This window comes from Sylvia atricapilla, chromosome Z, assembly GCF_009819655.1.
Source record: "Sylvia atricapilla isolate bSylAtr1 chromosome Z, bSylAtr1.pri, whole genome shotgun sequence".
In the NCBI taxonomy this organism is placed as follows: domain Eukaryota; kingdom Metazoa; phylum Chordata; class Aves; order Passeriformes; family Sylviidae; genus Sylvia; species Sylvia atricapilla.
Window position 1 is genome coordinate 60,310,525 of NC_089174.1, and position 25,598 is coordinate 60,336,122.

The window sequence follows — 25,598 nt, forward strand, 5'->3', positions numbered from 1 at the left end:
ATTAGATTGTTTTAACTTCTCATCATTTCTGAGGATACAGTCATTGCTTTTTAAGCACCCTTTTGAAAGGTGGGAAAGTAGATTCTTTGGAAATCACACTAGAACCTAAATGACTGCTCACATTGACCTCAACTATGAATAGATCACAGAAAAAAGGACATTACAGAATAGAAGGAATAGAATAATTTAGGTTGGAAATTACCTTTATCATCAAAAGCCATACTTAACTTGGCTCTGCCAAGGCTAAACCATGTTCCCAAGCATCATACCTGCAAGCGTTTTAAATATGCACGAGGATGGTGATACAGCTACTTCCCTGGGCAAGTCTGCCCCAGTGATTGGTACTACTTCCTTTCCATGAAAAAGCATTTCCTAAAATCCAAAGTGAACATCCACACTGGCACAACTTGAGACAATTTACTTTAGTCCTGTTGCTTGCCACCTGGGAGAAAAGACCATGCCCCACCTGGCTACAAGCAGTTGTACAGCGTGATAAGGTCCTCCCTGAGCTTCCCTTCCTCCAGGCTGAACACCCGCAGGTCCCTCAGCTGCTCCTTTTAAGACTTTTACTTCAGACCCTTTCCCAGCTCCGTTGCTCTTCTCTGGACATGCTCCAGCACCTTAACATCCTTCCCAAATTATGAGGCCCCAGAAGTGGACACTGCATTCAAGGTGCGGCCTCACCAGTGCCCAGTACAGGGGGACAATCCCTGCCCTGGTCCTGCTGGCCACACTATTGCTGGTACAGACCAGGATGTCATTGCCCTTCTTGGCCACCTGGGCACACCCTGGGGCTCATGTTCAGTCACTGTCACAGCACCCTAGGTCCTTTTCCTGTGGGCGGCTTTCCAGCCACTCTGCCCCAGCCTGTGGCATTGCCTGGGGTTGTTGCAACCCAAGGGGAGGATCCAGTCCTTGGCTTTGCTGAGCCTCATGAAGTTGTCCTTAACCCACAGATCTATCCAGATACCCCTGCAGAGCCTTCCTACCCTCCAGCAGAGCAATATCCCACCCAACTTGGCATGCTCTGCACTGAGGGTGCACTCATGTATCATACATGCTCCTTATACATGGAACAAGGTAGGCATTACGAATTGTCTTTTTATGAGAAATAAAACTAAGAGGAGAAAAATGAAAGTAAAGCATGACTTTCAGACAGCAAATAAGAAGAGTGGTGAGAGAGACAGAGAAGAGTTTTTCTACATGCTTCTTCCAAACTTAGCTTTTCTGCGCAGAATAGCAGACGCCATCATCAGCACAGAAGTCAGACATGTTTGATGACTCATTATAAACTTTAAATAGGTCACTTTTCTTTGGAACTACTTTCAAAACCAGGAATATTTCCCCCCCTCCCTGGTAGCTAGATCAGTCCACATAGAGATCATGCCTTTTCTAGAGTTACCTACAGTCATTCTCTCTCCTACAAAGTACTGACATTAAATGTAACAGCAATTAGAATGCAAATAACACAGAATAATATTTCCAGCAAACCTTCAGCTATATGGAATTTGTTTTCTATAAAGCAGAACACTTGTTTCCATAGGTATTTTCTTATTTGTAAAGACTCAATCTGTGTTCAAAGCCATCAAATAATCATAAAGACATTTTAAACAGATTCTGGAATAATCCAAATGTTACAAGGGTAAGTTTGAACCATTGCTGGTAGTTGTTAGACTTCAAAGCATGCACTTACAGCTTTGTTTCTTTATTTCTTTGTTTTGATTGGAGTTTAGTTTGTTTTGTGCGGTCTTCTTCTGTTTCATGTAAGACAGCCTTTAGGAAATTTTGCCCCATCTTTCAAACCCCTCAGAACCTGTCATCCTCTGGTCTAAAAAATCAAATACTACAAACTGTATAATCTCTCTCGCACAATGCCAACAAGATGTTAGATTCCACAAATAACAGTAATGTTTCCTAAATTATCTAAATAGTAAAAATTAAGGCTCCATCATGCCTCAGATACAAATGTCTCAATATAAAACTGTCACCAAGTAGAAAAGAAAATGTATTGGCAAACAGCTAAATTGATTTACAGAGCACACCTATATTCCTCAATAACCTTGATAACCCACATACATGAATATTTTCCTTAAGTTCCTAGTAGTCTTTTACTGGAATTCTGTCAGATATTTACCTTAAGTACAACATCTGCAACATACTGCTTTCTACAACAGGTATTTCGTAAAAAGTAAGAATTTGTTTTGTTTCTTGCAAATAGGCCACCACGACCAATTAATCCCACCATACGCTTTCTCCTGAATGTTGCCCAAAATGTCAGTGATTTGTATTCGTCTCCTTTTCCCAAATAATCACAATCTTGAAGGAAATTGAATGAAGACATGAGAACAACCTCCAATTTCTAACAAAATAAAAAAGATCCTTCTTAATACTATCTTCAAGCACTACGATATGAAAAATATTAGTTGTGCAAGTGCACCATCTGCTGGGCAAAAATTAACTCCGGCAAAATTGTTCAGAGAGAATGTGTTGATGAGCAGCATCGTAACTTTCTCACCAACACTTTGTTACCAGAGTATATTCCTTCTTTTCCTCTACACACCAAGTGGGCTGTGCTCTATACACCAGCACTGGCTGTCACATTAAATGCTCAATCTCTTCACACTCCTTAATATCGACTCCTTTCAGTAAAATTTCTCCTTTGTTACTTGTTTTTAAATGATACCCATTTTATTATCGGCATCAAGGTTTCTTTATTCTACCTTTTATTGCTTTCTTCCTCAGTCACTACAACTTTCAGTGCTTTGCTTCCTTCTCCTATACACTTAATATCTGAATTAAAATCCCTTAATGCTGCTTCTCACTTTCCTCTTTGCTTTGACCTCCCTTCCTTGTCTTTCCAAGAGTGTAATTCTGTAAGAAAACCTTCTCTCTGACCAGTCAGCACTTTCAAATCAGATATTATTGCATTCATTCTCTTTTCTTCAGAAATGTTGCTCATGCAAGTGTAAACTAAGATACACAATCCAAAAAAGCATACATTTGTAGAAAGCTATACCATAAGGCGTTATTATAACAATGAAGACACAAAGATCAGAGAAGAAAAAGGGAAAGCTTCTATTTCTTGAAACACTGTTATTCTGTACCACATGTTGGTCTTCACAAAGCAACAGCCACCTGGAATATCTCTCCACAGCAGTATTCCAAATTAGAATCTTCAATTATTTTCTAAATTATTTCTTAAAACAGCTATGTGGACACACAAGAGAACTTGAACTTGCTTTCTCTAAACCACATACCATTGGACATTCTTAGCTGTCTTTCAAAGATCACATAACTCAGTGCAAAAACTGAATTGTCTTCAGCCATATTGGCTGACTGTATTTATCTCTGGACAATCTTCAATTTGTCTTCCATGAACAACTGTGAAACACTCGGAGAGCTTCAGACCATCTGCCCCAGCAAAATCATACTTTTTTTTTTTTATAATGATTGGAAAAGCAGTTATATAGAACATCAAATAACCCGAGAACTTCATATATGGTACTTTCTTTTCATACAAGTTTGTTATGTATTTTTTAAATCCTCAAATCTTTTCTGAAATGCTAACATTTCTTCTCTTAGTCTTATTACTTAAATAGTCCTTTAGAAGTCTAGTTCCTGTCTTACTTATATAGCCTAATTGATGTCAATGTATCCATTCTGTAATTCTTTGGATAATGAGATCTGTTTTAAGACTCCCTTTATTATCCAGGGAGATTGTGGCAAATAATTAAAATTTCCCTGGGAAATTTTAATTTCATCTGTTTTAATTGAAAGGTAAACAGTATGAATAAGTACATTTCCAGGAAACTGCAGACATTCCAAGCATGAAGTACAGCTATCAATATTCCTCAGTGAAAGACACATGGAAGTATCCATCTTTTAATTTTAAAGTAGAACTTAGTTAAAATACCTCTAAATTTCCAGATACACACAGGAAACATACATACTCGAACATTAATAAACAATTAAATAAGTAGGAAGGAATCTCAAAGTTCTGAAGAGTTCAAAGTGAAGAAAAGGAAGAGTCATGATCAGGAAGAGTAGCAATATTCTACTGCCTAAGGACAGAACTGTCTGACTCTTGCAGATGTAGAGTTAGTTCCAACCTTGCTTGGAGGCTTTAAAGAGTAACACAAAGATTTCAAAAGACAGATTCTCAGTCACAAAGCAAGTGTGTATCCTCTAAGCAGAGTATCCTTTAAAAGAGGGCTGGAAGGGATAAACTTCATAAAAAACTATGCATACTTCATCATAAAGGCTCCCATTGATATCTGCTCCATAAATTGGTGCCACAAAAGTCAAGTTCTTCCAGTATTTACGCTCCAGATCTTCATAGTCTACATATCTTGGAGTGCGGTATCTGCAGAGAAAGAGGTAGGCAAAGGTTCATCACCGTCTTTCAAAAACCGCCTTTACAATGGACTATGCTTCTGAACCTACAAGACTAACTCACTTTATTTCAAATTCTCTAAAACAGAAGAATTACCAGCTGTCCTGAATTCTTAGGTTCATGATTAACCATATCATGGAAGCCTCCTACCTAACAGCTACAGCAACTGAAGTCATCCACCCACATATTTGCTTCAGTCTCCAGCAGCAAATCAGCCCATGCATTAACCATCCTTAGGCTGAGCCCCTCCCTTTTATTTCTCTTCCATAAAAAAAGATACATATGGAAAACACAATTAACGAATATTTATTGTTTTCCTACCTCACTACCAGCTCTGCAAAGACTCAGATATAGGTCCTGTACAAGCCTGCCTCAGAACAATGTAAATAACACAGTCATGCAGTCCTCACAGGCAAAACCAATACCTTCTTCTCTTCTTCCTGCCACAGAAAAACCTTTCAAGAAAAGCTGTTGCTTCAAACAGCTTATTCAAAAAATTCTATGATGCAGAGAAAAGAAATACTTAAGGGACATTTTCTTTTTACTGCTTTATAATAGCAGAAGGTACATAACACACAGTTACATGCTTAAATATACTTATGTAAATACTTCTGAAAGGTTACTCATGTAACCTTTCAAAATCTTGTGGGAACACAATACAAGCACACTCCCACAGAAACATCTATTAACAGCTTTGCCTCAGGATCCTTTGTCAGATCTCTGTACTTCCATATTTAAGTCTTCAGAAAAGAAAATTTATTTCCTCATTACTGCAACACTGAGAAGTACAGTTTCATAGAACTGCCAGTATGCTACACTTGAACAACTCAACAGAAAATCCAAATATACAACACTGAGACCAAGTACATTTGCATCATGTAGTAACTGAACAGAGGCAAAAAAACTATCAAAACATATCTTAACCAAAGCATTCTCAGTAACAAAATTAATCATTTCTCATGATAGCTTCAGAAATCAGACTGTATTTCTATTGGACCCCGAGTAACATGCACACATGAACTCTTTGATTACAGGATGTAGATAGGCTCTTATTTCCCAGAGGTCAAGTAGAGAAGCACTTTGGTTCAATGGTGAGCTGAAAATGTCTAAACAAATACAAGATGTAATGCATTGGACTGAGTATACATGATCCTTTTAAAGGCAACTATGATTTAATTCAGATGCTCATGGCTCTTCTCTCTTACCCAAAGGAAACAGATAACATCCTAAACTTAAGAAAAACGTCTTTAACAGAGAAATCTCCTCCATTAAGGAAAAATTATTTTCATGGGAGAACAGAGGCTCTCAGCTTCTTGATAGTTTAAGAAATCTTGACTGCAGTAAGAGTGACATAGAAGGTTATGTGACACATTTTCTCAAGAGCAGTGACAAATATTTGGAAAGACCTACAGCTAGTAATACACACGAAGTCCTCCCAATTGTTCTACATTTGCATGTGAAATTAGGTTGCCATCTGATTTCAGTAAAAACAATAAAAACTGAGATCGGAAACATTTCCAAAATATATTCCATTATGAATATAATAAGCATAAAAAACCACTATGATATATATTTTTAAAAATCCCAGCAGTTCTGCATTAATTAACTATTTTAAGAAATTAGTGTATCTCAATTTATTAGGGGTTAATAAAATGTAAACATCAACATCTGTGAAAAAGTATTATCAAAAATTACATCTGATCCCATATAGGTCTTACGATTTCCTCTTACCTCTAAGATTTACTAAACAAATAATTTCAAGAACTACAAAATAGGTTCCCATTTCCAATTACCAGAAAAGAATACTAAGTGTCCTAAACTTAATTTTGCACAAGTAATATGTATGTGCTATATTTTCGTTGTAATTGAGAAGAAAAAAAGTTGTAAGTTTTGCATGATCATAAAGGCATGGATACTATGGAACATTTGCTAGGGAGCCTCCTTGAAATCTTTCCACATCCTAGTTTTTTCTGATCTTGGTAACAGCTTCTATTCTTACACCTAATTTGTTAATTAACCTATAATAGAAATTTGCCTTCAAACTAAGACTGAATTACCTTCCCTCATTCAAATATCTTTTCTTTCTAAGATCCTTTGACTCATCTTTCAGAAACTACTTCCACTAAGTTTTGAGGAGAGAGTCAAGTAAAATATATCCTTTTTATGCGCCCAAAATGACATGCAAGAAAGCTTTCTATCAGTTCCCTCTTCTTGGAATGCTCAACAATTTGAAACATTTCAGTACAGTGCCCAGCCCTTCTCAAACCTTTTTTCCGCCTCCCATAAAATCCATCTTGCCACAACCATAACACTGAGATTCACTAGATAACATTGAGTTCTCTTAGATTAATGCAAAAGCTTCTGGATTGATTATAAAAGATCTGGAGTTTTCAGAATTACATGGTGATAGGCCATTCTAGTATCTAGGAATTAAATATTAATAGGTGTAATCAAATGAAAACTCAGATACACATCTGTATCATCTTAACTATTTTCTACATCTTCTGGAACATAAAGGAAAAAAGGTAGACAGAAGGCATCATGTCTCGGGTTTTTCAGATGCTTTCTTGCTGCCATGGTATCAGACACTTTCAACAACATAAACACAAAGAATATTCACATTGTGGTACCCTCGAGAGACAGGTGCCTTACACAATTCAAAGAAATCACAACATGTGAAAATACATATTTGTCTTGCTAAGAGTACATACTTGTCACTGTTTGCTAGCTTCCTGAACTCCTTCACTGTCATGGGCTTTTTCTGAATATTGTACTGTGTGAAAAGTCCAGATTGGCCAGTGACCATCTGTTGAATTGGAGCAGGAATCACCAAATCTTCAATATCATCATAGTGTTTTCTTGGCTTCCATTCCTTCGGTGGGATAACCTTTAAATTCAGGAAACAAAAAAGAATATCACAGCTGCAATAACAATTCAAAACATCCTAGAAAACAACAGAGAACAGTTGAATATGCCTACATGATCAAAGGAACATTTGCTTACCAGCTGTCCCACACTAACTGAACTGTAAGTGCTCCTAGACAATGTAGAAAACCATTCAAAATGCACAGTATCACTTCAATTCACAAGCAGCAGCAACTCACCAATCTACAACAATGCATAGACAACTGTGCAAAAAAATAACTGTTACAATAACAGAGTTTACAAATTTTTTACAATCAGAAAGCCTTTCAATTGACAAATAGTCTGCAATCCATGACATCATATATATTTAGTGTTAGAAAGATGTCTGCATGTTGCATTTGGAGATACAGTTTAGAGGTGAACATGTAGGTGCTAAGTCAAAAGTTGGGCTCAATGTTCTTAGATTTCTTTTCCACATCTAAAGATTCAAAGACTTAAAATTTTTATCATCAATTAAAATAAACATTCTTTAAAAAAGCTGCCAGTCCCCTGTCTAAACATCATTTGGTAGGAACAGAACATATAACTATATTTTTTTACTGAAGAGTGAAAAAAATACAGCTGCTTTAGAATTCAGAATCTGTTCAATTTACTCCCCATGAAACTACAGGGTACAGCTCTATTACAGTAGGAGTGTGCACTAATTTAGATACATTAGCTTTTATAATTACATTATTTAATCTCATAATTGAAGATTAAACCTATGTGAAGATTAACCAGTTGTAAAGTTAACACATTTATTTCAAATACTGCAGAACTACTTGCAGCCTATGAAAATTTCTCAGCAGATTCTAAAGTGTTAGCAAAAGAAATCTTTAAGAATTTGAAAGAAGACTGTAGTCATACTAGCGTTCTTTAACAATACTGAATATTTCTTGCATATATGATTTCAGCAGTAAATAGATAACTCTAGATGTGAAACCATATCACTTCTAAAACAGAGCAACAACAAAAAAGTTATATATATTTTTGGTCTGGTTTCATTTTTGAATTTTTACTTGTCCAAAGGCTTAATGATATGATTTTTGATCCGCTCATTATTTTCCCTCTTCTGCTGTGTTCAAATCAAATTTCCAAAAATACTGGGTTGGAAACTTTAAATTATCTTACCACAAAGTAGAAAAGCTCTTATAAACATGCAACAAGTGAATTATATTATTTGAATAATTCATTCATAATTTAGAGGTTGCATGAGAGACTGAAATTTTATGGCTAAAGGCTTAAACATTGCTCTCAAGAACTTTTTCCCCATTACAGTAAAACTCTATAAAAAAAGTGTGCCCACCTAAGCCCACCCCTTCCTGAATATGCCTGGAACTTTGGAATGTGAGTTAAAGCACCTAAGGAAACCTGAGATAACATACTATAGTTCAATTGACACAATTGTTTAATTAGCTCAGGTTTAGCGAGAAGTAAGCAAGGATGAGGGAGAAGAAGGCATCCACAAGAAAGCCAACCACAACAGCTGTCCTGAAAACCAGCTCTAACTGAGTTTGGGGTGGAGGAGGCCATAGCCTACAAGCCCATCTGCTGAGGCCAGGTTTGCTCACACTCCTCCACTCAGAGGAGAAGTTCTGGGGGTGCCACATAAACTCTGGTCAGAAGGAGTGAGCACCCATCATTCCTTACACTCAACTGGCTCAGCTGCAAATCCCCGCACCCCTGGATAGCCACATCCACAGCGTATTCACTGGAGAAGCAGCTGAGGAGGTGTCATAAGCCATCAAAGACCCTGAAGCAGTGCAAAAGAACTCATTCCTAAGGAAAAGGGATGCAACAGATCCAGAGTCTGCTGCAAGAGCCAGTATCAAACTTGCCCTCACCACCGAGGTCAGCTACTAGGCCTTCCCACCTGGCCCAAATGTATATTAATCTACTGAATTCTGCAGTTTCTGGGGACCCTCACCACCTAGAAGACCAGAAGAAGGTGATGAAGATGTCATCGCAAACCATAGTGCTGATATTTTTACTCAACCTGTAACGCTTTCTCTCCCCCTTTTTCCCCCCTTTTTCTGTTTCTTTCTATCTCTCTCTCATTTACTATTTAACAAAATCCATACTTTTGACTTCAGCATATGCTCCCATTTGCACTTGAATTCAGGCAGAGGTATGTCCTCAATACTTTTAATAATGAGATCACAATCAGGCAGTCCTTAAGCCACACAGCTAGGCTGTTTTCTTACAAGCCTTTTAGGACTCCATCTATAAGTGTCCACTTACAGAAGTTTCACTATTTCACCTCTCCATGAAAGTCATAAAATTCTAAAACAGACAGATCCTAAGATCATTTGCTACCCTCGGAAAACAATCACCAATACACATGTTGTAGTGTTTATGTACTCAAACAGTCCAAAGAAATCCAATCAAGACCATCAGTGGTAAAAGCACAGAGCGAAAGACAAACATCAAGCCAAATGAAATTTATCTATTAGTAACATACTAATAGATAAATACTAATATAATAATACTAATCATAGCTAATGTTTTTATTCTATACATAAACAGGTGCTTTTATCTAGATTTTTCACAGATGCAACTCCCTCTTTTCCTTTTCAGCTTCCAAAGGACTTCTGCTGTACAAGAGCCACTTACTAAGTTTAAGTGTTGTTTGCTTTTCGAGAAAAAAAAATACTCAAATCATCTTGTGATTCCTACTTATTTCTTTCAGAGAACTCTTAAATTCTATGCACATTAACAAAGTACAAAATGTTCATTTGGAAGCAGAGAAGTCATGCATTCAGAATATATGCATAGAAATCAAATATGTGCATAGAGATTTCCATTTTCATGATTATTAAGCATGAAGTTGGAGGTTTGGCTCAAATACATGAATACTGAAAAGCAAAATTTGCATTATCTTATTTAGTTCAAGGTCAGTGTGCTTTAAGCAATAAAAATATTTGTGTTCAAAATATCGCCTTCCAGCTAACTGGAGTATGTTTACTACTGTTGTAACCAGAGTGCTTGTTATAGATGTGAATTCTGTGGGACCAATATGCAAAAAAAGTTTCAAAAGAAGATAAGAATAAACTTCCTGCCCGAAAGAATTTGCATTTTCTAATGAAGATGAGGACAAGGACTGAAGATGTTAATATATCACGTTCAAGGCCACAAACAGGTAGCCAGTAGAACAGCTCCAAATAATAACCAGAGCTCTGTGTTTTTACCACTGACCTGTGCCACTGAAGCCTCTTCATATTCCCTTTAGTAAAAATAGCCTCTTTAAAGTCAAGCAATTTGATTTATTCAGTGGGAGCCTAGATCAAATTCATTAATCACATTGTTGAAGGCTCAAACATGAAAAAGGAAAAACCTAAGGCAAGGCTTTCTCATTTACATATTTATTTATTTATCAAAGACCCTAGGCATATTAATAGAGTCTAGTATAATTTCGTTTGATAAATGTACAGTTTTGGATAGGGATGTCTTAGTTATACCAGTCAGTCTCCTGCATGAAGACTGCATGTCAGCACTACTGAGGTTAATGTAGAGTGCTATCAGCACATATATTTCTGTTAAATCCTCTTTCATATACTGGCAATCTCCCATAGATCTGATTCTGAATGGCACTGCTACTATGCCTATCTAACTATTTCTCCCCAGCTCATCTGAAAATTGTTTTTCTTGCACTTGCCAGTATCTATTTTCAGCATAGTGTTCTGAAATTACTTTCCTACTTGCCAGTGTGACTGCAAATTAATTTAACTCTTTTGCTCTCTATTAATGCAGTCTGAGTTTTCAAAACATCTCGTTCTCTGGTAAAGACAATCAATTAGTGTCCCTTGTTTCATTTGTCCTGTTGTTTTCAGACTTTGTCTTCCTTTTTAAGTACAGAATCCTCTGTAACAGTAAGACTAAAATAAGTTTTCTATGCAAAAAGCTCATTTCAGACTTTCAAAAGCCTCATGGCAATTTTTTGCCAATTTACTCAAGGGAGGCCACAGTGCATTACCTGCTTCGGAAATGGTTTGATATTGTTTGTCTAGTACCTTACTTGCTTGTTTCATAGTATTAGGAACTTCAGTGGTGGTTGCAGTTTTTTTAATACTTTATTTCCCTTCCTTCCTTCCTTCCTTCAATATGTTCAATCCTTATAGTCATTTCATCCTCATTTACAAACACATATTCTTCTACACAGGTAACAGATCTTCTCCCCTTACACATTCACATTTAACCCAAAGTGTTGGGTATGCCTACTCTGATCGTGTTCTATGTTTAGAGCTTAAATTACTGTTTCTGCAAATGCATATAGTTCTTCTGGTACTCATTATTTTTCCGGCATTCATACCTGAGACTGTACACCTTGAACTTAAAAAAAATTGGGTTCCCCATAACCTAATTTTCTATTACTATTAAAACTGAATTTTTTTCCTGTTACTTTAAATCCAATATCCAAAAAGCAGAAAATGTCCCTTGAACTTTTTTCAGCATTAATTATTCATTTGATAAGATTTGTTTTAAAAAATACTTAGTTTATTTTTATTTATAAATTTTTGAGATTTTATCAAAATATAGTGAAAAACAGAATATAAAATTCTGAAGACGACCTAGTAATGTGTTCAAATACCTGGCAGACTGAAAACACAAAGAGATTCTTTAATTGCTGTTCAATCAAGCAAGAAGATAGCACTACAATGAAGTTTACAGTTCAAGATTAAAGGACTGCAATACATCATTCCCATACAAACAGGTTTCAGAACACAGCTGAGCATATGAAAAATTCGGCCCAGGCTTTCCACTGTTGCCTATTTATCACATTTCTACTTCTGTTTGCAGAGAAAAGTTTGAGAATATGACCTATGTACTCTATCAGCTGAAACAGGAAAAAAAACTCCTACAAGATTTTTAAAGAGTGAGCATTTCAATTTTGCTTTGTTTCACAGGAAGCAGGAGGCAGGAGTGGGCAGGGGGGAAATGAAGAATTTCAAGTTTTATTCCCCCTCACCCCGATTCTAAATGTCTTGACCATGCAACATTAGCTTCAAAACCCAGTGATAGCTACGCCCACTGGTATACCTACTGGTATTATATATTTATATTATATATAATATATAACTAAGTAGGTATATTATATATACCTACTTAGTTAACACCTACTGGTATTAACTAACCTGGTATTTCTAAACCTGCAGCAGTTTCTGCTGGTTTGAAAAGTGGCAAAACAGATACAGCATAAACAACGATATGATGTATAGCTAAATTACGTCAGATTGAACCTCTGACAATCTCTCTCTGCTAGGGGAGGAACTCCTGCTGTAAGGTCCTGGCTGTCTCATTGTTCAAAGAGCAATACAGCGACAATTAGTGTGCCTGCAGTTCTCATTAACAAGAACATAACGTGATCACCTTAAAAAGAAAACTATTTCCATTCAAACACTGCCTTACCATCTCTACATTTGCCACAATGAAGTGGGATTATTTGCTCCAGAAAAGCTTTACACAACCCTAAAACACCAAGTTCAGCACCTAGCATAACCAGACTACTTTAATTTATACTATTAACTCCCTTCTTTGTTTTGATTTGACAAAAAATAGTTTAAATCTACTTAGAAAGAGATCTTATTTTGCTATTGCAAACTTATAAACAATTTACAGTTAGAGGGAAAACACTATACAACATCCTCATTGCATGAAATATCAGAGACACTGAAAGACTTCTCTTAAAACAGTAAGAAACCATCACAACTCCTTAAAAATAATTTTTAAAAAATTAAATAATAAAAAAAGTCGGGTTTGTAACTCAGCAAAACACAAACAATGGGAAATTACATTATTACGAGCATTTTTCTTCTATGTTATACATGTTTACCTTTGCAACTCCAGCCCTATGAGCACCTTGGGATTCCATGTGTGCTAAATATTTGTTGAATTCCCTGAATTCATCCATCGAAGGCCTAAAAGTCATGATTTTGCAGCTTGGGTTTGGAGGACTATCAGAGATAACAGCAGCCATTGTGGTTCAGTTTCAATCCAGCTGTTAAAAAAAAAAAAAAAATCACACATTGTAGAGAATAATCTGTAAAACCAATTCCGATACTCAACACACACGGTTTCAAACAGGAAGAAAGTACCTACCACTATCTGTGCGGACTAATATAAAAGGCACAAAACAAATGCTTACTTTTTATCCTTACTCCTTTGAGAATACTCAGCCTTTGCCCATCACAAATACTGCAGTAAATTACATGCATACAGCCCAGTCCATACCTCTGCTTTTACAGCATGTTTTTTCAAGTTAACCTAGCATCTTCCTGTGCAGATGGATCCATCTGCACATTCTCTGTCTAGAGAGTTACATCACACAGGCACAACCCAGAGTAACAAAGATACGTGTTTGATAAAACATCACTATTTCCATTCAGTAAATGGAGAAAGCAAATTACTCACTTCTAACTCACACGGCAAATATGGAGGAAGAGCACTTGGATTTTTTAGTTCTCACCATCAGCAGTTTAACTGCTCATTCTCTGAAAACTTTAATAAATAAAAAAGCAAGTAAGCTATACACATAAAATATATGTGATTTCCATTTCTACATTGAGGATGACTAAAAGAAGTAATTTCTATTTCATACCAGGATATTGTACTCATGAAAGGACTGATCTTTAGGCAAGTGACAGATACACATTATCTTCAGATCAGAAGGTGCTGCAATTTCCAAGTATAAATCACCATGTACCATCTGCCATTCACAAAATTCTTCACTAGCCTTACAAAAAAATTGCTTGTAACAAATTTCTTCCAGCACACTCTGATCAGACTGTGGTTACCTCAACCCTTCATGCCAAGCACTGGGTGCCAACCAGTAAGAACCTGCTCACTCACTTCCCCCATCCATAGTAAGACTGGAAGGAGTTGAGATAAGAACAGCTTAACATTAACAACATAGCTTGAATTATTTTTATTTATTATTATCACAGAAAAGAGAGAAAAAACCCAAAAAAGCCCAGGTGACACACAATACAAACTGTGATCAGCCTCCCTTCTGGTTAACTCAACCATGTTCTATACTGGGCAGAGCATCCTGCAGTATCGAACAGTCCTTCAGCCAGTCTGGATCATCTCCCCTGGTTAGCTCCCCCACCAGGTTTTAGTGCATCTCCTTACTGGAAGAGCACAAAATACTGAAAAGTCCCTGACTAAGATTAAGCACTGTTTGGCAACAACCAAACCATCAGTGTGTTATCAGCATTCTTATACTGAATCCCAAACACAGCCCTGTACCAGCTAAATACACCAAATACTATTAATTCTGCCAATTCATACGAGCTCACAGAGTCAAATGTCACCTGTATCACCTTTCACTACATCACAGATGAAGCCCATTTCCAAAACCATGAACTGATATACCAATGAACTTTGAGCTACTATGCAAACATATGAAATTCAATTATGCATAAAGGAAGTCAACTTCAAAAGGGAACCTCTTATGCTCTTATTAACCTTTTAACCTTCATTTTCTCTGTGGGTGAAGAGCATAAGAAAACACAGTGCCTGTATGCATTTTCTATAAGCCTGAGGCTCTCTTTCTTCTTTGGAATTAATTTCATCTAATGTGAAGGACTAAAAGTTTGAAATACATCTGATTTCCTGTATTCCTCATGCAAAAGGGTAAGGAGCCAAGAAAAAGCCATATCCAAGTGGTTCGGCTATGAAAAAAGCTGCAGGATTACTTTGGACAATGTCTGTTTTAAACACAACGAAGTTGTTATTGCATAAATCAGCTTGATAAAAATTCCACTTAACCAAAACACCTCACCAAAATACACCAGTTTAATAGATGAGCTGCTTTAAAACCATCCATGTACCCTGGCACTTTGACACAATGAAGAAATTCTGTTAAAGACTGTTAATTGAACTAATAAATGATTATTAACTCATGCTAACTTTCACAATCACACATCAGCATTCTTGCCCGGCTACCAGACTCTCAAAATCTTGTTTATGAAGATACTAACAAGATTATTCCCTTACTTCACCATAACTAAGACCAGGCTCAAGCAAGTAACATATCATACTGTGACAAACCTCAATCTGTATCACAAGCAGAATTAATGACCTTCAACTAATCATGAAGACATGTAGAGCACTGAAAAGGCTTAATTTTCAACCAGCTTCATTGCAGTGTGAAAATTACAAATCCTGGCTTTCACAGATCTTTTGTGTAACAGCTTCCATCTATCTTAGGGTCCAGGCCCCTAAGCAATGAGCAAACACACCAGCCAGTTGTGCTACTTTCAGTAGAAATAAACTATTCAATCCATGCTCTTGTCTAACCCTTCTTCCTCAGTTAAAAACACCTTCTCTTTAACTTACTGGGTAAATCTGCTTCTTGATAAGCATAATGTTTGAAAGAACTCCCTAAGAAGATTTAACTATATAACATTTTTAGTGGCAGAAAGATCATAAAGGCTATGAAGAATTTGCTATGCTATAAGTCCATTAGATGTTTCTATTCATTTTATGATTTCTTAGTAATTCAGCACCTTTTTTACAGCTATGACCTATCAGCTGTAACTTCTTAAATCTGTTTTACAATTTCATTATTGCATTTCTTCATCACAAACATCAATCTGAAAGAGTAAGCACAAGTACTGAGTTATGGGTGTAAACAGATTTCTACAAATCAGAAAATCAGAAAAAGCTGAATTCCTTCCAATTCAATCCTATTAAGTTCTAACACAATATGAAACTCTTTCAAGGACTTCATGGAACTCCAGAGTCCTACATTCTTTCTCTAAACAATGCCTACTTTTGGTTATTTTCTCACACACAAAAACTCAGTTGTACCCTAGCCAAATCACTAAGACAAGAAAGTACAATACATCCTCAAGTGTAATAGCTAAGAGGCCTTCAGAGGTTCTTTTGCAGACATAATCAGAAACACTATTCAAATGCAAAATCCACCCAGTAATCATTTTATTGCTGACTTAATTATTGCATTTAGGTGTATAGATAACTACCTATTTTGTGATATTACAAAGCTAAACAACCTAGAGTTCCAGAGTTTTATTTACTACTACACAATGAAAATGTGCAAAATATTAGTAAATACTGTTATAAAAAGGCCAATGTGCACAGGCTGCACTTTATGAAATAGACAAGTAATATGTACACGGGGATTTTTTAGTTAAGTCCCTCATATCAGCATTGTAATCAGATATTTTCTGTCCCCTTGCAAGACAGTACTGCACAATGAAAAAGATGACCATAATTACCTAGAAAAACGAAGAGTAGTGAGAATAAATGTGAACCTCATTCAAATTATCATGCATTAGTACCTTACATAAAATTGAAAGAAGCTTTTCAGCTAATCATGGGAGAGTTTTAGCCAAACAAGCCCAAGCTATGAACCTGATCCAATAAACTCCACAGCCTGTCCATAAACCTTCAATTTCTTGGTGACAAGCAGTCTGCCTATGTCTTAAGTATGTCTGATTAAACACCAGAATTTAAATAAAATACAAGTATGTAGTTTGTCCAAAGTTGCTGGCTAAAGAGCTAAGTTATCTACCAAATAACAAGGTTAAAGAACCTGATCCTTCTTTTGAAAATTTTATAGCCATTGTAAGGCCTTGTTAAAACCTTCAAATCATCAGCCAGGAGAATATTAATGCTACATTAGTCTTAATACTGCAGAAGTGAAAACATTAAGCCAGTAAAGTTCAATTACCCACACCTATGCCAGTATGTAGCCTAAGAAAACTGATGAACTAAAAACACTGGAGTTCAACACGAGAAAAGTTCACATAGAGCAAGATGAAATATCATTAATGTTACAATTACTTACATAATCCAAGATGCCAATACATTTCACTAGTTATGATGACAGGAAAAGTGCTTTTTTTAACAAATCCTGCAAAATCTGAAGTGCCTGGCTTGTACAGACGTAACAAACCTGATACTAAACAACAGGAGTGTATATTACATGCCTAATAATACATTATATTTCACATGTTTTTTGGTAATTGCAAAATCCACGTAATTGTTTCTTCTATATCCTAAGAAAAGGGAAGGACCTCCAAACCCCACTACAATCAACTAAAGCTTGCCTTTACAAACCAGTACCAGGCAGCTATGATTTCCAGCCTCCACTGCCAAAAGACTGAACTGTTTCTTTATAATGTCCACAACTTGCCATACAGTTACAGCTGTCAGAATACTGAATAAAATTCATTGGTTGAAGTGTTATCAGTTAAACAATGTTCCTCCACGCAGAATCTTCAATGCCCTCAGAAGAACACAGAATATACTTTCCAGAACTCAAAAGCATCTTCCAAGTTCCATTTAGTTGATACTAATTATAGAAATCTAAACTAGCAATTGTGTTTAATCAAATTACAAACAAGACACCAACAGAAAATATTAAACCACAATGAAACACACTAAATGGCCAGCAAGTGTTAATTTACATTTAGTTAAAAGGCACAAAAATATGTAGTTTTCACTACATTAGAACAACTTTCAGTATTACAATATTCTGTCCCCACCTTAATACACTTCTTTTTGCTTATAGTCTGAAATAAACTAATCAGTACTGTGAAATCCCCCCCATCGTGAGTGGGGAATCCAACTTTCTGGCTCCAGACTACACAAGACTTGACAAAACAGCTCTTCCAAACATGCTTTCTGGGAGGCATCTCTTGACTGCCCACTTTGGGCAGTCCCCTCTACTGAAAGCGTGGTTGAAAAAAAAAAACAAAAAGCACAGGCTCATACATCTATTCTACTATACACAAATTAATTTGCTAACATGGAAAAGCAATAAATAACTATAGGCCACTGCATCATAAAATAAATGTATTCATATTTTGAAAGATAAGACTATTTTATTCTTTGTGTTCTAATACCTAAAATTACAAAGTACATAACCTCTACTCCACTATCCAAATTAAACAAATTATATAAAGCAAACTCCAGCAAAAGAAAAAAAGTAGGAAGGAAGATGGGAAACAACCAAATCCCTGAAGGTCACCACTTCTCAGAGATAAATTAACTTAAACACACATTTTTTCCTCTTCTTGCAAATTTGCACCCACACTAACTATGGGACAGCAAACAATTTGACAAATAATTCATCCTGGGAAGTTGTTTTCAATAGACAACAATGAGAAAATACACTTGTCCAGAGAAAGACATGCACAGGAAGCCACAGCTTTTTTTTTTTTTTTTCTTGGCTGTTTTGTAAAATAACCATGTTTGTACCACCAGGTCTGTGCTAGCTGGAAAGGAAACAAGCAGTAGAAAAACATGCCTTAATCTGTAATAGTTTCACCAGCAATTTTACTTACAAGAAAAACTCCATGGGTGGACTGATCATTTTCAAAAAGTTGTTAGTATATTCTGTAAGTAGGTACCATCCAACTCCCTGTTCTGTTCAGCAAAGCAAATTCAAAAACCCAAAATACTGCATTAGTGCACTTTCAGGTAACTCAAAACATAAAAGCACAGTTTGCATGTTCAACTGTTACTGAGCATGTAAACAGTTAAATTGTCTGTGTAATTTGAGTTTGCATGTTTATGCTTGAATTGTTCCTTTAATAACAGTAAATGTTCAGTTAATCATGTCTGCTTACTTTATGTACCTGGCTTCAAAAGAGAACCTATCAGGAATTCCAAATGTGTTACTTAGGTTATTTGACTGTATTAATAGTAGAAATAAATATATGGAGCATAATGCTTTGTATTTGTGATATGAGGCCAAATCTCATGGCTAGGTACGTATTCCTCAGATATACACCATCATCAGAAAGACTCAAGTTTATAAATCTTAGGAGTACTGAAGATTTTAATACATTACATAAATTTAAGAAACCCAGGAAATCTGGGCAACCAGATCCTGCAACCACCTCTATTTCACTACAAAGCTCTGAGTAATTTGCAGTCTTCATTTCAGTTTATACTTCTGTGTCTGGTACTACCTTACAGCCACAATGTTTCAAAACTATAAATTGGATTAATTTGAGCCCCTAAATTTTGAACTGAAAAATGACCTGAATTCATTCCCTAGACATTATTCTCCCACACCAGGCTCACAGCATGAAAAGCATCCTGAAAAAAGTGATCTGGGACAAAGGGCAAGGAAATTTAAAACACACAGAAAAAGCGTTTTTCTCTTTTTTTTCTGCAACCCATGATTCAAGAGTTTCTACTTTTTTTTATGAAAACACAGGTATGAAATCCATAGTCCTAACCGGATGCAGCATGTAACAGCCTCCAGCAACGGCAAAAGTTACCAAGAACCTAACTAGCCTCCACATCTCCACAATTGCTAACAGCAGGCATCTAGATAAAAGCAAATGTTGGGGTAGCTTATAATATATATTTTCAGAATACCATCTCATTCTTCAGCAATGTACAAGGAATCCTTAAACACAGAGGATATTACTGCATTTTGCAGAGTCTGATGATTTTTTTCTCCCACAGTTTTAGACCTATCTAGGCCTTTAACATCCAAAACATTTCATGATGAAGCACTACAGTCAACATGTTAAGTGATAAATCTTCCTCTGTGTATGCTGAATAGGTCACATTTTAATTTCACCTCATAGCTCATGTGCATTCTGAGAACAATTATATAACTGCTCATATTTACCTTCAGACCATACAGGTACTTACAGATCATTACCATGGTCTCATGCAGCCTCTCTCTCTCCAAAGCTGAAAACTCTTAGTCTCACTACAGAAAATCCATTCCATATTTCTTATCATCCTACCTCTGGATCTCTACCAGTTCCAGTAAATTACTAAAATCAAGGGAAAAGAATATCCAAGCTGAAAGCACTATTTAAGATGCAAGTAAACCATCAACTCACACGATGGTGTAACATTTTCAAACTTGGATGTAGTCCTCACAGAATCCAGACAGTGGTTTGGTCTAGTTCTCAGTTTTCAAAAAAGGCCCATTTACAAGTACCTAACATTTCAGAAAAATATTCATTGCTAATGCAGCCTATAATATTGCTGGAGATATAAGTCACAAGTGGCAGATGTGAACTCCTCCCTAATTAAGCACTTTCTAAAGCACAGTTTTAGTAGGCCTGTCATTTCTGCCTGTATGGCATTTAATTAACCCCTTTAACAGGTCCCCTCCCATAAGACATCCTTATAGCTTGGACCACACAAGTCCTTAACATCACAACATGCATCTTTTTTCAGAGATATGCTACAGCAACTGTGATAATAATTTTCCCAAGGAGCAACTATATGGCAAATCCTTTATTAGGGGCTGAACAAGGACAGCATGAGAGAGGAGAAAAAGAACAAAAAAACCCACCAAACACATATATGAGGCTCTAAAACCTGAGAAACAGAAAGATGTACTTGTCTCTCTTAAAGCTGCTCATTTATGGAACACTGAAAACTGCATTTCTGCACCAGTAAAAGAGCTCAACTTCACTTTGAGCACTTCCACTCTCATAACGGATTTCATGATTCAACGACTTTATGCAATTCCCCTGCCCTCACATTTTGGTCTAATTTACCATGGACCCAATGCCCAGTGGCCAGGCCACAGCCAGGAATGTCATGCCTTTCTGTTGTTATGACTAAAAGCATGCACACTAAAGCAAACCAAACGTGATCAGCTTGCGTGACCAAAATCTCCTCACTCCAAACTGATCCCAGGCTCCTGAAATGACATACCATTTAACATCAGTGGCAGACCACCTAATGAACTCATGGAATGGTATCTGGGAACTACATGGCTCTAACCCACAATATTATGTCAGACAAAAGGAGCAAGCTCAACCCTAAAGAGCCTGGAGGGGAAGCTGTCTAAGGAGCAGTCCAGGCCATTTGGTCTGTTCAATCTGGAGGAGACTGATAAAGTTACAACTTTGTCATGAGGGGAAGAGCAGGGGCAGGCACTGATCTCTTCCCTCTGGTGACAGTGACAGGACCAGAGGAAATGGCCTGAATTTGTGTCAGGGAGGTTTAGGTTGGATATCAGGAAAAGGTTCTTCACCCAGAGGTTGATCGGGCACTGGAATGGGTTCCCCAGGAAAGTGGTCATAGCACCAGCCGGGCAGAGTTTAAGAAGCGTTTGGACAGTGCTCCCAGATACGTGGTGTGATTTTGGGGGTGGTCCTGTGCAGAAACAGGACATGAACTCGAGCTCTTGTGTGTCCCTTCCAACTCAGGACATTTTATGACTCTGCACTGATCTGCATCACAATAAATGTGAAGGAGTTTCCACAGGGGCAACAGAAGAACTCTGTGAGATTAGAAGTTTCACCAACTCCATGTAAGTATAAGCCATTCTACAATTTTAAAGGGAACAAAACAATTAAGAAAATGTTTTCCTTCTATTATTAATTATTTTTTTCAAGTTTTAAATATTTTATTTATCTCAGTTTTAAAATATTTATCATGATTTATTGAAATCAAATACTCCAAATATTCCATCAAACCCAGACATGAAGAGCTTGATTTCTAAAACTTCAAGTTTCTCACACTTTTCTGTTTCTATGCCTTTATTTGTAGCTTAGTCTACAGACTTTGACAATTTTCACCAATTTAATTCTAAATGGAAAGTACTCTTTTTCAAAACAGTTTCTGATTATAGACAATTTATCCAGCTCCAAAGCCATAGGCATATTTACCATTTTGGCAACTTGTATACTTTTTTAATCACAGAAATAAACTGAAAGTGAAACAAAACCTGATTCAGCACAATAATATCTTTCATAAAACATCTACCATGAATATAAGTATTTATCTAGGTCTTCTTAGAGACGAGCTACCTGCTAATAACTAGTCTTTTAATTTAATTAGACAAAATCCAGCAGGATATCACAGGTGTAATGAGCTAAATCCCAACAATCCAACTGAGTGACTCTTCATTTTACTGGCAGAAATGTCACAAAGGAACTGGAGCATATTTTGTTTGTGAAAGTTCCCTGTAAGAGCTGCATCTGTCAATGAAACTAATTAGACACTGGATTTTTTTCAGCATTCAGTTTTCACTAAGAGATGTGTTTTGAACTTTAACTCTGGCAACTTTAATGCCTTAAATTTAAAATCCTGACATGTTTTGTAACCTTTGTTTATATAGATTATAATGATTACATAGATTGTCCTCAGTTTTCAGAGTATACTATCTTTAGTGTCCCAAGTACATTGTCCCAAATATTCTGTCCCACAAATGTTGGGCATAAATAGAATTACAGATAAAAATGAGTACTTGCATAACTCAGTAGTACAACTACTGACGCAGACAAAGCCATCAACTCAACCACTACCCACAATTCCACTATTTTTAACAGGTGAAATGAAGTTGGAGGAAAGGGTAAGCCGACAGCAGAATTATGACATACAATGCCACCTATGAAATCTGGAGTAAACTGTAAGTCTTCATATAACAAAACTACAATTAGAGTTTATTTATAACAGATATTGGGACCATGACCAACCAGTTCTTATTAACACCTTCATTATGTAATTCGATTACACAACAATTACTTTCCTCCAACTATAAACTATTGCTTATCTTCAAAATATCCTATCTTCCATGATTCTAAACAAAAATAAAAAGTATAACTCACCACATCACTTGATGATTTTGAGATATGAAATATGAAACTATCAAGTGACTATGGAGATTTTTTACTAGAGAAGTACTAAAATCTCAACATTTCAGAACATCACTTTTTGAACCATTCCTGTGATTATTCAGGTATCTTGCAAATACCTTATACTGACAGAATTACAGTAATAATCTTCCCTTTGAAGCTTCATGTATACTAAATTCATGTTTCAATAGTTGTTAGGGTGAGGCTTTTTTAATCTACACTGGAGGTAGTGGCATGAAAATATCACCTTTATCAGCACTACAACCCTATTCACATTCTGTTCAGCACAATGTTGATGAAACATATCTCACCAAAAGAAAACTAAGAAAAAAATTCAATATCGAAGTGAGTTACTTGCAGAACTAAGAATCAGACCAACTAAGAGCTAAACTCAGAAAGTTCTTAATCAATAATCTACTCAACCCCATCTTTTGTAATAGTTAAGTATAAAAGTGTATTTTTAATAATTGCTATGTTTGCTAGTATGACCATAGGAATATTGTAATAATGAGCAGTTGACAACATAAATTTATTATTTGACTGTGATACCGATTGTGCACTCAGATTTAGTGCAGAAATATTTATTAGATTTGTTTAAAAATTAGCTCAAGAGATATAAAATACTGCATGCAATACTCAGCAATAATTAAAGAGTAAAACTTACAGGATTTTAATTTTTTTTCCTATTTTATTGCATTTACCATTTTAATAAACAAAGACATCAGAGATCAAATCAGATTCTTTTTTTTAAACAAACAAACACTGACCAAAGACTTTTCTCTCATATACATTATTCCAACTCTGATTCAACAGCTGTTTAACCACGTCCAAATACCTAGGTGAAACATATTGTTTCCTAGGTCACTCCCCAGATAGGAAACTGCTAGCACGAACAGCACTCCAAACCTAAGCTGAGAAAAAAAATTAGCATGAGGGTCAGTAGTTCAGTTTACTCTCATTTCAACTACTGAAACAGAAATCATGCTTGTGTTTTCCATTTTCTTGTGTTTGGAAAATACTTCTCTGAAGCAACGCCATCAGCTATTACGACAATATAAGGAAAAATAAAGGTAAAACCCAAGTCAAATTTTATACCATAGACATAAAAATTCCCACTGCATTAGGTGTTACTAAGTTTCTTTCTTGTAGAAAAAGTGATTCCACTTAAAAGGCGCTGGTTTAGTAGCCACTAAATGGTAACTTCAGCTCTTATAGTTAGTAATTCTCGGCAAAGAATCATAAACCTGCACTTCAAAAAGTAAAAAATCAATGCCGTTTATTCTCTGAGCTGGTACAATAGTTTTTAAAAACACGCGGACACACGAGTATTTTTCCTGAAGTAGTTAATCTATGAGATATAATATTTTGCACAGTTTCCGCTCCACTTCCTCAGCTAAAATCAAAAGCAGAGGAAAGAAAGCTCATTAAGAGAAGCCTACTACCACGAGATCGAGACCTGATCCCAAAACCAGCTTCGAAAGCGTGTTATAACCACGGGCAGATGCGGAATAGGCACTTAACTCACTACTCAGCACATAACTTTGAAGTCTCAGCTACGCAGAAAGGACGAGATGCACCAACAAGAGAATGTCTGGAAAGTCCACAACAATCTTATCAAACCTCTGACAGACACGGAAAAAGATAAAGCTCTTTTTCACTCCGTCCACGCACTTCGAAGACGCGGAGAACCCGCCCGACCTTCCCGGAGAGCTCCCACCGGCAGCCGCGACCCAGAACTGCCGCGAGCAGGAACGCGAGACTCGCTTTTCCCAGCCCTGTCAGTTTCGTTCCCCCAGCTCGGTCCCAGCCACCACCCTCCCGTCCGCGGCGCGAAGCCCCCGCACCCATCCCCTCCCGGCATCGGGGCTGCCGCGCCCCCCTCACGCCTGCGAGAGCTGCCCGGCGGCACTTCGGCCGCTCCGGCCCCGCCGACCCGGCCCGCCCCGCTTCGGCCGCCTCGCCGCCTCCCCCACTCGCCCCCGGCCCGCTCGCAGCCGCGTACCTCCTCTCCGCACACCCGCGGCCGCCGCCAGGGCCAGCTCAGCGCTCCCTCCGCACCTGTCCGGGAGAGGCTGCAGCGGGCAGGCGCGGCCGGAGGAAGGGATGAGGGGCAGAGCGGCGGGGGACAGGACAGGGACAAGGCAAGGCGGGTCGGGGCGGGGCGGGACAGGCCTGCTCCTCTGCCGCCACCGCCGCCAGGTCCCCCGTCCCGGCTGTACCCACCCCTGCCCGCACCGCCGACTCCTCGTTCCCGGATTTCGGATGACAGCTGCTGGACGCGCACGCACGATCGCGGAGGGCAGCGCACGTGACCCAGGGAGCGGCGCCTGGCGCGTCACGTGCAGGGAGCGGGGGCGGCGCCGAGGGCGTTTCCGGGCAGGGGGCGGCGCTGTGGGAGACAGGCGCTCTGGGAGACAGGCGCTGTGGGAGACAGGAGCTCTGGGAGACAGGCGCTCTGGGAGAGCGGCGCTGTGGGAATCGGGCGCTGTGGGAATCGGGCGCTGTGGGAGACAGGCGCTGTGGGAGACAGGAGCTCTGGGAGACAGAGAGGCGCTCTGGGAGACAGGCGCTCTGGGAGACAGGCGCTCTGGGGGAGTGGAGCGGGCGGCGCGGTCAGGCCGACCTCGCTTCTGCGGGCCGGAAAGGGCGCGCCCGCTTCTCTGGGCTGGGCCCGTGAGCGACCTGCCCGCCCTCTGGAACTCACCTGG

General features: G+C 37.8%; 1 protein-coding gene across 2 annotated transcripts in view; it reads right to left on the reverse strand.

Annotated features, from left to right (window-relative positions):
- KDM4C (lysine demethylase 4C) overlaps positions 1-25,164 on the reverse strand; it is a 246,651-nt gene extending 221,487 nt beyond the window's left edge. Inside the window, exons 1-4 of one of the 2 annotated variants that reach the window (XM_066339406.1) lie at positions 24,893-25,164; positions 13,128-13,292; positions 7,105-7,280; positions 4,249-4,363 (exon numbers count right to left, since the gene is read on the reverse strand). In XM_066339406.1, coding sequence (XP_066195503.1) covers positions 4,249-4,363; positions 7,105-7,280; positions 13,128-13,271 — 435 coding nt within the window. In that variant the 5' untranslated portion in view covers positions 13,272-13,292; positions 24,893-25,164. The remainder of the gene's footprint in view (positions 1-4,248; positions 4,364-7,104; positions 7,281-13,127; positions 13,293-24,892) is intronic. The other variant, XM_066339405.1, reaches the window with a different exon arrangement.
- Between the last annotated feature and the right edge of the window lie 434 nt (positions 25,165-25,598).